The 17350-nt window shown below is 38.0% G+C and overlaps 1 protein-coding gene and 1 long non-coding RNA gene across 4 annotated transcripts in view; one reads left to right on the top strand and one right to left on the bottom strand.

Moving 5' to 3' along the window:
* ENKUR (enkurin, TRPC channel interacting protein) overlaps window positions 1–7428 on the top strand; it is a 30972-nt gene extending 23544 nt beyond the window's left edge. For all 3 annotated transcript variants that reach the window (XM_043479093.1, XM_043479094.1, XM_043479095.1), the window contains exon 5: window positions 5164–7428. In XM_043479093.1, coding sequence (XP_043335028.1) covers window positions 5164–5340 — 177 coding nt within the window. In that variant the 3' untranslated portion in view covers window positions 5341–7428. The remainder of the gene's footprint in view (window positions 1–5163) is intronic.
* LOC122448097 overlaps window positions 1–17350 on the bottom strand; it is a 110098-nt gene that overhangs the window by 20158 nt on the left and 72590 nt on the right. The window lies entirely within an intron of this gene.

Here is a 17350-nt window from a genome sequence, read left to right as displayed (position 1 = left end):
CCTGGAGGAGGAAATGGCAACCCACTCCAGAAATCTTGCCTGGAGAATCCTATGGACAGAGGAGCCTGACAGGCTACAGTCCGTGAGGTCACAAAGAGTCGGACAGAACTGAGCAACTAAACAACAACAAAGAGGGACGAAAACTCACATCAGCCAGTTCCTGGGCAGGTGTTTTCTCACCACATAGCACACACGTGCACAGAGTATAACAGATGGAAGCTCTATCCGCCAGGGATTCAGAAAACATGCCGGACAGGGATTCTGAAGAGAATTTACAAAGGCGCTATTTACAGAGGTGAAGCAGCGCTAAGGGAACCAGTGAGGAGCACTGAGGCACCCAGGACTAGGGACAGTGGGAATCACCACCACCCTAGGCTGGGAAGGCAGGGGCTGGAAACAGCATTACCAGAGCCAGGTGGGAGCTGGAGCCTGGAAGAGAGGGGTCCCTGGCAGGCACTGCAGTCACAAATGGAAGGGCCAGTCGTGTCCAGGTGACATCGAGCGAGGGGGAAGAAATGCCCCAAGCTCACTTTCTTCCCACCTATGCCCTCCTTGGCTGAACTCAGGCAGCGGCTGGGGCAAACACTGGGGAAAGAGCAGCCCATAGGGATTAATACTGTCACCCCTAACCCCCGCCCCCTAGTTATAGAGCAAGACTAGAAGGTGAAAAATGGATGGGGGTGGGGTGGCATCAGAGGAGCCTGGAGCTGAAGACACTTCTCACTATTTTATGACAGCTTCTCCCTATATGAAATTTTTCCAAAATTAACAATATTGCTTCAGTATCAGACCAGAAGGGAGAAAAATTAAGACATAAAAATAAGGAAAAATCAGTATTGCTGCAGTGCATAAAAGATTTTTTTAGATGCAATATCTAAAAAATAGCAAAGAGGTTATTTCAATATAATCTGAAATATTAATCACATTTAGTTCCCATACCTAGCAGTTGACTTTGATCCAAATGTTATTGTACAAACTAGAATATAAAGCAAACTCTCCTTTAAAAAGAAATATTGTGAAACGTATAGCTGCTGTGACCACAAGTAATAGGGAAATATCACGCAAGGAGCTTTGAAAAACTTTTGATATTTCAAAGTGTATAAATACATAGATTTCACCTCCGCAGTGGGCACCCCTGTAGAGCACTGTGGAAACACATTTCCCATTTCATAATGAAAGGCTATGGAAAAATAGAACTCTTTTGAAGACTTCTCTTTGGAATACTTCTCAAACACTATTAAGAACTGTGTTAACCGATCCCCCTCTTTTTAAAATTTAAAAGATATTTTTCCTTCTATGAAATGTTCAATATCGGTAGTCTTTTTTCTCAGCAAATCTTCTCTACAAAGTGTGTCCAATCCTGTAGTCATTTTTATCTTAACATGGAAATAAACCACTTTGTCCTCTGAAAGTTTACAAGATTGTACTCTGAGGGCTTATTATGAAGGTATTGTTATAGAAGACAGTTCTGATTCCCTCATAAATCTAAATGTATAGCCATGCTTTTTAAGGACTACATTTTCTTTCTTTTTTGTAATCAATAATTTTAAATTATGCCACTCTTGAGCTCTGGCTAGGACTTCCAACACTATGTTAAATAATAGTAGCTAGAGTGGGAATCTTTGTTTTGTTCCTGATCTTAGAAGAAAAACTTAGCTTTTTACCCTGAGTATGATGTTAGCTGTGAGCTTTTCATATTTGGCCTTTGTTATGTTGAGGTATGTTTCTTCTATGTGCACCTTGTTGAGAGGTTTTTTTTATCATAAATGGAAGCAGAATTTTATCATGCTTTTTCTATATCAGTTGAGGTGGTCATATGATTTTTGTCATTTATTTTATTAATGAAGCATATCACATGGACTGATTTGTGGATGTTGCACCCCTAGAATAAATCCCACTTGCTTACAGTACCGGCATACCTTGTTTAATTGTACTTTGTTTTATTGTGCTTCACAGATATTAAGATTTTTACAAATTGAAAGTTTGTGATAACCCTGCACTATCATATGATGGTTAGCACTTTTTAGCAATATGGTATTTTTTTATTAAAGTATTTGTTTTTTAAGACATAATGCTGTTGCACACTTAATAGATTATGATATAGTGTGCATGTGTGTGCTCAGTCGTTCAGTCATGTCCATCTCTTTCAGGACTCCATGTCCTGACCCCATGGACTATATAGCCCATCATGCTCCTCTGTCCATGGAATTCTCCAGGAAAGAATACTGAAATGGGTTGTCATTTCTTCCTCCCTAGATCCCGACCCAGGGCAGGTTATTTGTTTTATTGAGGTGGTCTACAGCCAAGCCTGATATACCTCCAAAGTATGTTTACATATGGGTCTTTTAATGGATTGTCAAATTCAGTTTGCTAATATTTTGTTGAGGACTTTCACACTTATGTTCCAAGGGATATTGACCTGTAATTTTCTTTGCTTGTGGCACCATGGTCTGATTTTGGTATAAGGATCATGCTAGCCTCATGAGTATGAAAGAGTTCCCTTCTCTTCTGTTTTTTGAAGAGTTTGAGAAGGAGTGGTAATAATTCTTCTCTGAGTGTTTGGTAGAATCCACTGTCTGGTCTTGAACTTTTTATTTGTTGGGAGGTTTTTGGTTATGAATTTAATCTTCTTACTAGTAATTGGTCTGTCCAGATTTTCTCTTTCTTTATGATTCAGCCTTGGTAGGTTATATGCTTCTGGCAATTTGTCTGTTTCTCCTAAGCTTCCATTGTGTTGGCATATAATTGTTCATAGTAGACAACATGATTCTTTGTATTTCTGTGGTTTCGATTATAATATCTCCACTTTCATTTTTTATTTTATTTATTTGAGTTCTTTCTTTTTTTTCTTGGTGAACCTAGCTAGAGCTGTGTTAAATTTGTTCATCCTTTCAAAGAACCAGTCATTATTTCACTGATCTTTTCCATTGTCGTTTTAGTCTCTTTTATTTATTTATGCTCTAATCTTTGTTATTGCCTTCTACTAACTTTTGGCTTTGTTCTTCTTTTTCTGGTTCCTAGAGGTGTGTAATGTTAGGTTGTTTATTTGAGATTGTTCTTGTTTCTTGAGGTAGGCATTTATTACTATGAACTTCCATTTTTGAACTGCTTTTGCTGAATCTTATAAATATTAGTATATTTCCATTTTAGTTTGACTCAAGGTATTTTTAAACTTCTCTTTTGATTTCTTCTTTGACCCATTGATTGTTCAGTATCATGTTGTTTAATCTACACTTATTCATGAATTTTCTAATTTTTTTGTATGATTGGTTTCTAGTTTCATACCACTGTGATCAGAAAATATATTTGATATGATTTCAGTCCTCTTAAATTTATTAAGACTTGATTTGTGACCTAATATACGATATGTTCTGGAGAATATTCTATGTACACTTGAGAAGAGTGTGCTTTTTTAGTCATTTGGATGGAAATTTTTTTATATTTCTGTAAAATCCATCTGATATAACCTGTCATTTAAAGTCAATGCTTCCTTACTGATTTTCTGTCTGGATGATCTATTCATTAGTGTAAATAGGGTATTAAAAGTCCCCTACTATAATCATAGTGCTGTCTGTTTTTTACTTTAAATTTGTAATATTTGCTTTGTATATTATGACACTCCTATGTTGGGCTTCCCTTGTGGCTCAGCTGGTAAAGAATCTGCCTGCAATGTGGGAAATCTGGGTTTGATTCCTGGATTGGGAAGATCCCCTGGAGAAGGGAAAGGCTACCCACTCCAGTAATTCTGGCCTGGAGAATTCCATGGACAGTTCCATAGCGTCGCAAAGAGTCGGACACAACTGAGTGACTTTCACTTCATTCACTTCACATGTTGGGCACATAAATATTTACAGATGTTATATACTCTTGTATCAACTGCTTTATCATTATGTAATGCCCCTTTTCTCTTATTACAGTCTTACTTTTAAAGTCAGATTTTTCTAACATAAGTATATCTACCCCAACTTCCGTTTGGTTTACATTTGAATGAGATATCTTTTTCCATCTGTGTGTCAGGGATCATAATTTTGAGGCAATATTCCATTTTGTTTTACTTTCCATTTTTGTGTAAATAACATGATTAGTGTACCCATTGTGAACAATAGTAAGTATTAATTTATAAAATTTCATTGCATGAGTTCAGTTAGTTTTATCATGGGGCTTCTAGTGCATTGTGGTAAGAAATAATAACTAAGCAGAGATGGAAATAACCATTATTGTTCCTAAAAGGATTCTTAAATTTGAATTTGTTGGTTTCTGAGAACTTTAAACATTAACTACCTTATTGAATTGGTGGCTCAGATGGTAAAGAATCTGCCTGCAGTGCAGGAGACCTGGGTTCAATCCCTGAGTTGGGAAGATCCCCTGGAGGAGGGCATGGCAACTCACTCCAGTATTCTTGTCTGGAGAATCCCCATGGACAGAGGAGCCTGGCGGGCTGCAGTCCACGGGGTCGCAAAGAGGTGGGCTTGACTGAGCAACTAAGCACACACGCATACCTTATTGAATTAGCATGACATTTCAGTCATTTATAGAAGAGATTACTGGGGAGTATAGATCTCTTCACTATGTGGGGGAAGAATTCCTCCTGATATTGAAAGCACATAAAAGATCATCTCTTGTTAATTTGAATTTCATCATTTTATATGATTGCATTTAGGCAGAGACAAGAAAACATGTCCATGTATGTCAGAATCTAGTGTTTTGATGATTTCTCTGTTGAAGAATAAGGATAATATTTTTTTCCTAAAGAAAAAAACTAAAATTTTTATAAGAAATATTTTCCTGTTCAAAAAAAATTTTTTTTTGCTTGGGGATATCAGGTCTAAGTTGTTTTTACCAAAGCATATGCTAAGAGCTTAGTTTCATACTACTTATAATTCCACATACATGTATTTGATGGTAAAAACAAGTACAGTAAGATGAAAAACAAAGAAAATAAATACTCCCAATGGGAATTGAGCACACAATCAAGGACAGGGTTTGGCCTCTATACAGTCTGTTTTGTTACTGTGGCCAAGAACTTGATAAACACATATCATTTTTTATTTTTGTCAGTTTTCTTTACCTGTTTACATTTTTCCTCCCAGTGCAATTTTCTTTGTGATTTACTCTGCTCCTGTGGTTTGCTTTGGTATATACAGTTTTCTTTACCATTTTCAGGGGCTGAAAAAGAACTGGGAAGAGGTGCATAAGGAGTTTCAGTCCCTCTCGGTCTTCATTGACTCCATACCAAAGAAGATTCGCAAGCAGAAGCTGGAGGAAGAGATGAAGCAGCTGGAGCACGACATTGGTGTCCTCGAAAAGCACAAAGTCATTTATATTGCTAATAAGAACTAGTGGGTTTTAAAAAATAAAATCATTTTAGCACATGGAAAAAAACACAGAAAACATAAAAATGAAACCATAAGTTTTCTCAAGGAGGAAAATACTATGAAGAATAGAAAAAGTCTTTACCAAAATGCTTAAGCAGTGTTTAAAGAATAATTGGATTATTTACTTACATAGAAAAAAATGTTTTTTTTACTAGCATCAGGGTTTCCTTGTAACCTGATTAAAGTTTGATTTTAGATTTTCCAGTTCTATAGCATAATTCATTATACTTGTTTCAGATAAACATTCATTTCTGGGCACTTAAAAAGTCAGCACTCAGAACTTCACGTTTTTTTTCTTCACTGTGTTAATGCAAGAAACACCAGGTTAAAAACTGTAGAGTATTTTGAATTAGAAATAACTGTGTGCTCTGTGTACTTTTACTACTCTGAAGTGTTTTCTACATATTGTTCCAGAGATCCACAAATTACATGTATTCTCTGGTAGCCTATGTCATTTGCAGCTATTCACACCTATTAATATTTTCAATATCCATAATGTTATATAGGCTGAGAGGTTTACATTTGAAGGAAGAAAAATTAAGAAAATAACATAAAATCAAGGAGAAAACTTATAAATTGCATCACTGAGGATTGTTAAAGAGAATCACCTTCTTTCTGACATTTGACTTTCAAAACCTGCTATTCTTGGTGCCTTATATTCCATAATTTACTATATGTATTCCACTAATATGGGATATTACTTTTACTTTCTGGCTTTCTCTATTTTGTGAATTCTTATATTTCTATTTGTAAGGTTACATAATTTATTAAGCAATAAGTTTATGTAAGTAGAGCTGTCTTCAACTCAAAATAAATGAGCCTATAAGTATCCAAGAAGGAAAAGATTATTTTATGAAATTTTAAATTATAGAAATTTGGTAAAATATATGAAATTACAAAATATCAGAGCAATAACAATTTCTACTACTTACGCCAATTTTTATTCTACAGACAACACAGGAAAAAAAATGACAATTTTTTTCAAGCTTTTTCACAAGCACAGAATTTGCGAGCATTGTAGAAAAGCTTACTTTAGTTAAAAATTTTTGTATACAAATTTTTTGAAAACTCACTGTAAACTTTTTGTCACATCTGTGTATAGGCATCATTTCTTTATTCCTTTATTACCTCAGGGCAGATGTAAAAAATACATATAGCTGACCCTTTAACCATACAGGGGCTAGGGGCACTGATCCTCCACCCAGTTGAAAATCTGTGTAGTCAGCTTTTTGTCTAGTCGGTTTCTCCATGTTCATGGTTTTGTTCCCTCAGAGTCAACCAACCACAGGTCACATAGTACCGTAGTGATTACTATTGAAGAGAGTCCACATGTAAGTGGACCCACACAGTTCAAACTCGCGTCATTCAAGGTTCAACTGTATATGATAAATTCTCACTTATCTAGAATTTTCTTCCTTTGTAAAACAATAATACTGCATTGTCTGGGGACTTCCCTGGCCATCCCATGGTTAAGACTCTGCACTTCCACTGCAGGGGCCATGGGTTCAGTCCCTGGTTGGGGAAGTTCTGCATGCTGTGTAGTGCAGCCAAAAAAAAAAGAGAGAGAGAGAGAGAACTCCATCATCTGTATATACCACATTTTGCTTATCCGTCCTTCTGTAGATGGACACTTGATTTGCTTCCACGTTTTAGCTGTTGTAAATAATGCTGCTATGATCATGAGTGTACATATATCTCTTCAAAACCCTGCTTTAAATTCTTTTGGGCGTAAGTCCAAAAGTAGATTTGCTGAATCGTATGGTTATTATATTTTTAATTTTTTGAGGACCTGTCATACTCTCCATTGCTGCTATACCATTTTGTTGTTTAGCCGCCCAGTCATGTCCGACTCTTTGCAACCCCATGGACTGCAGCACACCAGGCCTCCCTGTCCCTCACCACGTCCCGTAGTTTGCCAAAGTTCATCTTCATTGCATCAGTGATGCTGTCCAACCATCTCATCCTCTGATGTCCTCTACTCCTTCTACCCTCAATCTTTCCCAGCATCAGGGACTTTTCCAATGAGTTGTCTGTTTGCATCAGATGACCAAATACTGGTGCTTCAGCATCAGTCCTTCCAGTGAATATTCATTTTACCTTCCCACCAGTGCTGTACAAGGGTCCCAATTTCTCCACATTCTTGCCAACACTTGTCTTTTCTGTTTTTTGGTAGTCGTCGTACTACCACTCCCACTAATAGTTGGGAGGTGTTACCTCATTTTAGTTCTGATTTGCATTTCTCTACTGATTAGTGATGTTAAGTATCTTTTCCTGTGCTTATTGTTGTGTGTGTTGTGTGTGCGTGTTCAGTCGTGTCTGACTCTTTGGGGACCTCATGGACTATAGCCCAACAGGCTCCTTGGTCCTTGGGATTTCCCAGGCAAGGATACTGGAGTGGGTTGCCGTTTCCTTCTCCAGGGGATCTTCCTGATCTAGGAATCAAACCTGTGTTTGCAGGTGGATAGTTTACTGCTGAGCCATTTGTGTATCTTCTGTGGAAAAATGTCTATTCAAGCCCTTTGCCCATTTTGTAAATTGGGTTGTTTGGTTCTCTGTCGAGTTTTATGAGTTTTCTGTATATTCTGGATCTTAATCCTGGATCAGATATAAGATTTGCAAATATTTTCTCCTATGGGTTACCTTTTTACTTTATTGATAGACTCTTTTGATATACAGAAATTTTCAGCTTTCATGAAGTCAAATGTGTCTGTTTTTTCCTTTGTTAACTGTGCGTTTGGTATCATATCCAAGATGGTATCACTGCCAAATCCAAAGTTGTAAACATTTTATCCTACATTTGTTTCTCCCAAGAGTTTTATTGTTTTAGGTCTTACATTTAGGTCTTTGATTCATTTTGAGCTAAGGTTTATCTATGATGTTAGATGGGATCCAGCTTCATTCTTCTGAATGTGGATATCCAGTTTTCCTAACACCATTTATTGAAAAGTCTGTCCTTTCCCCATTGAGTGGTCTTGAACCCCTTGTCCAAAACAATATCACCATATATGTAATGGTTTATTTCTGGGTTCTCTATTCTGTTCTATTGGTCTATATGTCTGTTTTATATGGTATCACACTTTATTACTGTAGCTTTGTGGTAAGTTCTTAAAATCAGAAAGTGTTGAATCCTCCAGTGTTGTTCTTTTGTGAGATAGTTTTGGTTAGTCAGAATGCTGTGAGATTCCACATGAATTTAGGATAGTTGCTTCTATTTCTGCAAAAAGGTCAAAGGTTTTGATAGTGATTGAATCCGTAGATTGGTTTGAGTAGTATTGACTTTTTAATTAAGCCTTCCAATTCATGAACATGGGATGTGTTTCCATCTATTTTAATTTCTTTCAGCAACATATTTCAGCAATAATTTTCATTGCACAAGCCTTTCACCTCCTTGGTTAAGTTCATTCCTAAATCTATTTTATGCTATTGTAAATGGAATTGTTTTTGTAATTTCCTTTTCAGATTGTTCACTGTTGGTCCATAGAAATACAACTGACTTTTGAGTGTTGATCTTATATTTTGTTGCTTTTCTGAGTGCATTTATTAATTATAATAAATTTTTTTCTTCTGTGTATGAAATCTTTAGAGTTTTCTACGTGGAATATCAAATAATCTGCAGATAATTTTACTTTTTCCTTTCCAATTTGGATGCCTTTGTGTCTTTTTCTTGCCTAATTACTCTGACTAGAACTTCCTGGGCTTTCCTGGTGGCTCAGTGGTAAAGAATTTACCTGCAGTGCAGGAGATGCAGGAGACGCAGGTTAAATCCCTGGGTCAGGAAGATCCCCTGGAGTAGGAAATGGCAACCCACTCCAGTATTCTTGGCTGGGAAATCCCATGGACAGAGGAGCCTGGCGAGCTACAGCTCATAGGGTTGCAAAAGAGTCGGACATGACTTGGCGAATAAACAACAGAACTTCCTAATTCTAGTCAAACATCCCTACCTGGTTCTGGATCTTAAGGGAAAAGCTTTCAGGTCTTCATGATGATGTTCATTGTGTGTGCTGAGTCACTTCAGACTGTTTGTTACCCTTTGGACGTAGCCCACCAGGCTCCTCTGTCCATGGGATTCTCCAGCCAAGAATACTGGTGGGGGTTGCCATGCTCTCCTCCAGAGCATCTTCCCAACTCAGGGATCAAACCATTGTCTCTTCAGTCTCCTGCATTGGCAGGAGGGTTCTTTACCACTAGCACCACCTGGGAAACCCTGGTTTTAGTATACAGCTTCCATTATGTTGAGGCAAGTTCCTTCTATTCCTAGTTTGTGTGTGTGTGTATTTATCCTGAAAAGGTGTTGTGAAGATCACTTTTTAAACTCAGAGATATCTCTCAAGTGATCAGTGCATTCTATCCTAGTTATCAAGCTATGTGGGAAGAAAAATCATAATCAAAATGGTATCTTGGCTAGAACAGAGCAAAAAAAAAGTTATAAAAATCTCTTCAGTTAACAAAGCTCATTCATTCTCATTCAAAAAATACTGTCTGCTACAAGTCAGAAACTGTTCTGGTTGCTGGGTAGAAAAGTGAACAAAATGACTATGTTGGAAGACAGACTATAAATATAAATGCATTTATTTATATTGAAATTGAAACTAATTGAAAGAAAAAAATAACTGGAGGCTATTTTGCAAGGGAATAAAAAGGGGGCCCTAAATCAGATTTTGTAGTTAAGAGGCTGCATTTCTGAGGATCTGACATTTAAAAATAGACTGAAAAATGAGTAATAGTTGGGAGAGATGGAGAAGAGAAATATTGTGGAGAGAATAAAATGTGTAAAGGATCTTGGATAGGAAACCCTCAACCCATAGGAGGAAGGCAGTCATTAGGGCTGTAGTGTACTTAGAGAAGGGAGAAAGATTTGGGAATTATTTTTGGTACCTTTTTTCTTTTTTGGTCATGCCTCTAGATCCCCTGGAGAAGGGAAAGGCTACCCACTCCGGTATTCTGGCCTAGAGAATTCCAAGGGGTCCCAAAGAGTCAGACACGACTGAGCAACTTTCACTTTCACTCGGCATGTGGGATCTTAATTCCCCGACCAGGGATTGGAACCTGTACCTCCTGCATTGGAAGCACAGTCTTAATCACTGGACTACCAGGAAAGTCCCAAGAAGGGAGGAAGGTGCAAGGTGAAGATGAAGAGACAAACAGAGGCCACCAATGTGTTTTAAGTAGGTCAGTGGCACAATGCAAGAAGTATTTTTCAATGATTACTTGCTACGTGGATTGAAGTGGAAGAATGAATGAATCTGGGGAGACTATCATAGTCTTCCAAGTAAGGAAGATGGTGGCATAGATCAAGACTTAAGTAGTGAAGACAAAGAGTAGTTGTTGGCTTCCAGAAATATTGGGTTTCTCTGGTGGCTCAGACAGTAAAAAGTCTACCTGCAATGCAGGAGACCCAGGTTTGACCCCTGGGTCAGGAAGATCCCCTGGAGAAGGGGAATATTTAAAAAATAAATATGTAACCTGATAACAGATTCAAAGAAGAAGAGAGCAGTTTTGAGAATGACAGTCACATTTCTGATTTGAGCAACTGGGCAGTGATGGTACCACTTTCTGAGTTGGAAAAATCTAGAGGAGTAGTAGATCAGAGGATGCTATGGTAAAGAATCAAGAATAATCTTTACTATTGTTTCTTTCATTTCTTTTTCATTTATTTCTGCTTTGATCTTTATGATTTCTTTCCTTTTACTAATTTTGGGTTTTTTGTTTTTTTTGGTGGTGGTGGTTCTTTTTCCAGTTGTTTTAGGTGTAAAGTTAGGTTGTCTATTCGATGTTTTTCTTGTTTCTTGAGGTAGGATCGTATTGCTATAAACTTCCCTCTTAGAACTGCTTTTGCCTTCAGGTGCAGACTTTTTATTCTAAAGGATGCTGCATCTATAGGAAATGAGACTAGATGGGAATTTTTTTTTTTTAATCTGCCTTCACTTAGGCAATCAGATGAGTGTTGCCTGTGAAGCAAGAATATACACATATCTAAATGATCCTGCTGATGTGGAAAACATCTGTGGAATTCTTTTGTAATAAAATGCATTCCTCTCACCCCTGAACCTCTACCACCAACTTCTTCTTTGCTGAGACAGCCAGTGCTTTCAATTTTTATGTACCTTTTCAGAAATATTTTATGAAAGCAAATGAATATATGTATGTATATATGAATGGATATTTACTGATGTGTGTATATATGCGATGTACATACATATATGATATATAGATGTATATATGTATATCACACAATATACACCTAATTTTATATATTATATATACATATATCTTTCTGTCACTTTTTAAAAACTCAAATAAGAGCACACAATAATGCTTGCCTTTTTCAGTTAATAAGCTCATTTTTATCAACATAAGGTTCTTCGTGGGGCTTCCCTGGTGGCTCAGTTGTAAAGAATCTACCTGCCAAGCAGGAGAGGTGGGTTTGATCCCTGGGTCAGGAAGATCCCCTGGAGAAGGAAATGGCAACCCATTCCAATATTCTTGCCTGGGAAATCCCATGGATAGAGGAACCTGGCGGGCTACCGTCCATGCGGTCGCAAAAGAGTCAGACACGACTTAGCAACTAATCAACAACAAAAACAAAACAAAACAACAAAACAACAAATAAAAACAAAACAACAAAAACAAAAAAAAAGTTCTTCATTCCTTTTTGTAGATATATGGCATTAAATTGCAAGGTTGTATATATTTTTATCAGCACCCTTTTGATGCATATTTAAGTTTTTTTCATTTGAGTTGTTTTCAATATTTCCCATTAAAAGCAATGCCTAAGTAGCTGACCATGAACATACACCATTTTACACATTTGGCTATACTTACAGAAAATCATTCCCAGGAGTGAAATAATTAAGTCAAAAGGTAATAAAATTTTTAATTTTATTAGAAACTACTTTTAATATTGTGCTCTCTGTGTGTGAGAGAAAATATATGATGTATATACATGGTCCGAAATTCAAAATTCATAACTACCCAAAGGTGTGTAGCCAAGAATTAAGTCTCCTTCATGCCCCATTCCTGCAGCCTCTGAATCCCCTCCCCAGGAGCAACCACTGTAACCAGTCTCTTGTGTGTTTTTCAAATAGTATTCTAGGCACATGTGTATAAGATAAATGTAACAATATATGTATCTATAGGAGAGTTATGCCAATTTGACAGATACATTTTTTTTTCTGTCAAGTTGATGGAGATCAGAAGACTCTTGCCAGGACTTCCCTGGTGGTCCAGTGGCTAAGACTCCTCATTCCCAATGCAGGGGGCCTGGGTTTGATCCCTTATCAAGAAACTAGGTCCCACAAGCTGCAACTAAAGATAGCCCCGCAGGCTGAAATGAAGATTAAAGATCCCATGTGCCGCAACTAAGACCTGGTGCAGCCAAATAAATAGATAAAATTTTAGAAAAGGAATTCCTTGATGGTACAGTGGATAAAACTCCACCTGCCAGTGCAGGGGACATGGGTTTTCGATCCTTGGTCCAGGAATATTCCACATGCCACAGAGCAACTGAACCTGTGCACCACCACTATTGAGCCCAAGTGCTGCAACTACTGAAGTCCGTGCACCTAGAGCACATGTTCCACAAGAGAAGCCACTGCAATGAGAAGACCAGCCACCAGAATGAACAGTAGCCCCAACTCTTTGCAACTGGACAAAGCCCACGCAAAGCAAGGAAGACCCTGCACAGCCAGAAATAAAATTTTTTAAAAATAAACCTTTTCCAAGAGAGAGATCATATAGTCCACTTTGTAAGTATGGAATAGCTTTTTCATTGTCCCGTCATTCATTACCAGCTACATGCCATCAATACTGTAGATTCCATCAAGAAAACAGAGGTTTTATTGACTTTTATTGTGTGTTCATTTTGGATGGAAGAGAGGCCACAGACATAGGAACTTGTTCTGTCCTCAGCCACACCATGCTGAATTTCCAATCTGGATTCATTGCAACCACCTGACATTTGCTTTCATCTTCCTATTGGTGGGAGTTCGTGTTGTCTGCTGACTCTTGTGTTTTGTGTTTTTTCTTTTTCTTAGAAAAGCACTGGAAGTCTACACATTTATAACTTCAGATTGCAGGCCATGTTTGGAGAACCTTCCTTAACACTATTCACTCCCATTTTTCTGTGCAAACTCTACTCCCCTGGCCTGAGTTCTTCATTTTCCTAGTATCTTGTTAAAAGCAACAAGGAACAGTCAACCCACCAAAATATTCTAAGATTTTACAAGCAGTCCCCCTTGAGAATGTAGCTAAGTCGTGTGATTTCTCTTCTGTGACAAGAGACAATTTTACCAGAAATAAGCTTCCCAGCCTGCCAGAGAATTTTTTCTGTCATCTCTATGCCACCCTGTTCATGACTGTTAGAAGGAATTGGGCCTTTCTAGGGCTCAGAAACCTGTCAAGTCTTACTTTTCATAGGATTCTATTCCAATAATGACTCTTGTATCTTTTAAGTGGACATAATAACCAGATACCACTCTAAAGGCAGAAAACAAAGAGGAATTAAAGAGCCTCTTGATGAGGGTGAAAGAGGACAGTGAAAAACCCAGCTTAAAACTAAATATCCCATGGCATCCAGTCCCATCATTTCATGGCAAATAGAAGGGAAAATGTGGAAGCAACTTTCCTCTTCTTGGGCTCTAAAATCACTGTGAATGGTGACTGCAGCCATGAAATTAGAAGACGATTGCTTCTTGGAAGGAAAGCTATGACAAACCTAGACAGTGTATTAAAAAGCAAAGACATCACCTTACTGATAAAAGTTCGTATAGTCAAGGCTATGGTCTTTCTAGTAGTCATGTTCGGATGTGAAAGTTGGACCATAAAGAAGGCAGTGCCCTGAAGAATTGATGCTTTTGCATTGTGGTGCTAGAGAAGAGTCTTGGGAGTCCCTTGGACAGCAAGGAGATCAAACCTGTCAATCCTAAAGGAAATCAATCAATCTTGAATACTTCTTAGAAGGACTAATGTTGAAGCTGAAGCTCCAATACTTTGCTCACCTGATGTGAAGAGCCAAGTCATTGAAAAGACCCTGATGCTGGGAAAGATTGAAGACAGGAGGGGAAGAGGGTGACAGAGGATGAGATGGTTGGACAGCATCACCGATTCAATGGACATGAACTTGGGCAAACTCTGGGAGGTGGGGAGGAACAGGGAGGCCTGGTGTTCTGCAGCCCATGGGGTTGCAAACAGCTGGATACAACTTGGCGACTGAACAACAACAATAACCAGTTTGGTATTAGGTGCTCAAGGCCCCCTATTCACCAATAGAGTTCAAAGTTTCTTTTTGGCAAGAGAAACAACAGAACAGAGGGACATGGAAGCTGTCTACTTTCCTGTCTATCTCCTGGCCTTTCTGAGGACAATACAAGGGGTGAACCTTAATCTTGTGCAATTCCCACATGTATGAGCTGTGCTTTTTGGACTCGTACAGGTTTCTTTTATCTTTATTGGCTTTGAGGAGACAAATTTTCTCCTGGGTAAGCTCTATGGCTGTACACAGCCAAGAGGCTAGGCTTCAGGCCCAGAGCACCCTGGAGGTCACATGTGGTTCCATCTGGACAAACGCTTTACAACAAATTCCCTGGCTTCTCTTCAGAATTACTGAGATGACAGGCAACTTGCCACCCACGTGGTAAGATGGTGTCCAGCACCAACACAAAAACCTTATAGGATATGGGTGGTAGAAAGAGTGAGACTAGTGATTTAGGCTTCAAATTATAACTTTATCTTAGAATTTGGAACACTATCTTACTATATCATTAAACTGCTGTAGTTCTTTGTAATGCACATTAAAGCCTTTCCAGAAATCACTGTGACACACCCTTTGGGGATTTAAAATACAGTAGTAAAGCTTAAAAGAGTCTCTTTCTTCTAAGGGTATTTTATAACATAAAAAATGAAGAATGTGCCAAAGTTTCAAGTTTTCGAAATTTCTAGTTATTTTGATATTGGCCAAACAAGTTGATGACAATTGACCCATTACTTTAAAAAGCTGAATAAAATGGAAATTTTTCATACAGTAAAAATCTAAGCCAAGGGCCTTAAAGTGAATAATCCTCTTTGTGAAAAATGCATTCATCTTATGTTTCTAGTAGTAGCTCCTAAGTTTATTTTAAGCAATTATCTGGCAGAGATTCATCACATGACACTTTGGGTATTTTTTAAGACTGAGATATTTTTCATATAAAAGGAATTTAATTAAATGTTCCAATTGATATTATTATAATCCTTTTAATACAAATATTGAGGTTAATTGTCTTAATATAGTTTAAATGATTAGATACACACTATTGATACTATGTATAAAATATATAACTAATGAGAACATACTGTATGGAACAGGGAATTCTACTCAATGCTCTGTGGTGACCTAAATGGGGAGGAAATTTTAAAAAGGGAGGATATATGTATAATTTTATGTACCACTAAGGAAGGAAAAAACCCTAACAATTAAACTGTCAGCAATGCTTTCTTATCACTTAGAATTTTTATTTCACACTTAGTGAAATAGCTCTTTTCACCTCAAGATGGAAATTTTTTCCTATGTATTCAATGTGACATAAAAAGACTAAGGTTAAGGATTTTTACCATTTTCTGTGCTGTCAGTAGTGTTGGTGATACATTCCATATGAGAGGACCCCAACATTGTCTTTGAGATTTTATTTCAAGCAACTGACCCTTCTTTTGCAAGTTTTGATGATAATGGTCTTTCCTCCCATTGGAGCAAACATGTCCTTCAACTAGTATCAAAATTTGCCACTCTGCTATTCCCATGCCTTTCTGCATACACAAAAGTTTTTCATGTCCAGGACAAATAGTAGTATCAGTTCAGTTCAATTCAGTCACTCAGTCGTGTCCGACTCTTTGTGACCCCATGAATCGCAGCACGCCAGGCCTCCCTGTCCATCACCAACTCCTGGAGTTCACCCAAACTCATGTCCATTGAGTCGGTGATGTGATCCAGCCATCTCATCTTCTGTCATCCCCTTCTCCTCCTGCCTTCAATCTTTCCTAGCATCAGGGTCTTTTCAAACGAGTCATCTCTTTGCATCAGGTGGCCAAAGTATTAGAGTTTCAGCTACAACATCAGTCCTTCCAATGAACACCCAGGACTGGTCTCCTTTAGGATGGACTGGTTGGATCTCCTTGCAGTCCCAGGGACTCTCAAGAGTCTTCCCCAACACCATAGTTCAAAAGTATCAATTTTTTGGTGCTCAGCTTTCTTCACAGTCCAACTCTCACATCCATGCATGACCACTGGAAAAACCATAGCCTTGACCAGACAGACCTTTGTTGGCAAAGTAATGTCTCTGCTTTTTAATATGCTATCTAGGTTGGTCATAACTCTCCTTCCAAGGAGTAAGTGTCTTTTAATTTCATGGCTGTAGTCACCATCTGCAGTGATTTTTGAGCCCCCAAAAAGAAAGTCTAACACTGTTTCTACTGTTTCCCCATCTATTTCCCCTGAAGTGATGGGACCAGATGCCATGATCTTAGTTTTCTGAATGTTAAGCTTTAAGCCAACGTTTTCACTCTCCTCTTTCACTTTCATCAAGAGGCTTTTTAGTTCCTCTTCACTTTCTGCCATAAGGGTGGTGTCATCTGCATATCTGAGGTTATTGATATTTCTCCTGGCAATCTTGATTCCAGCTTGTGCTTCTTCCAGCCCAGCGTTTCTCATGATGTACTCTGCATATAAGTTAAATAAGCAGGGTGACAATGTATAGCCTCGACGTACTCCTTTTCCTATTGGGAACCAGTGTGTTGTTCCATGTCTAGTTCTAACTGTTGCTTCCTGACCTGCATACAGATTTCTAAAGAGGCAGGTCATGTGGTCTGGTATTCCCATCTCTTTTCCACAGTTTATTGTGATCCACACAGTCAAAGGCTTTGGCGTAGTCAATAAAGCAGAAATAGATGTTTTTCTGGAATTCTCTCGCTTTTTCGATGATCCAACGGTGGTTGGCAATTTGATC

Source organism: Cervus canadensis, chromosome 10 (assembly GCF_019320065.1).
Source record: "Cervus canadensis isolate Bull #8, Minnesota chromosome 10, ASM1932006v1, whole genome shotgun sequence".
Taxonomy (NCBI): Eukaryota; Metazoa; Chordata; class Mammalia; order Artiodactyla; family Cervidae; genus Cervus; species Cervus canadensis.
This window is presented reverse-complemented; position numbering and strand designations above follow the sequence as displayed.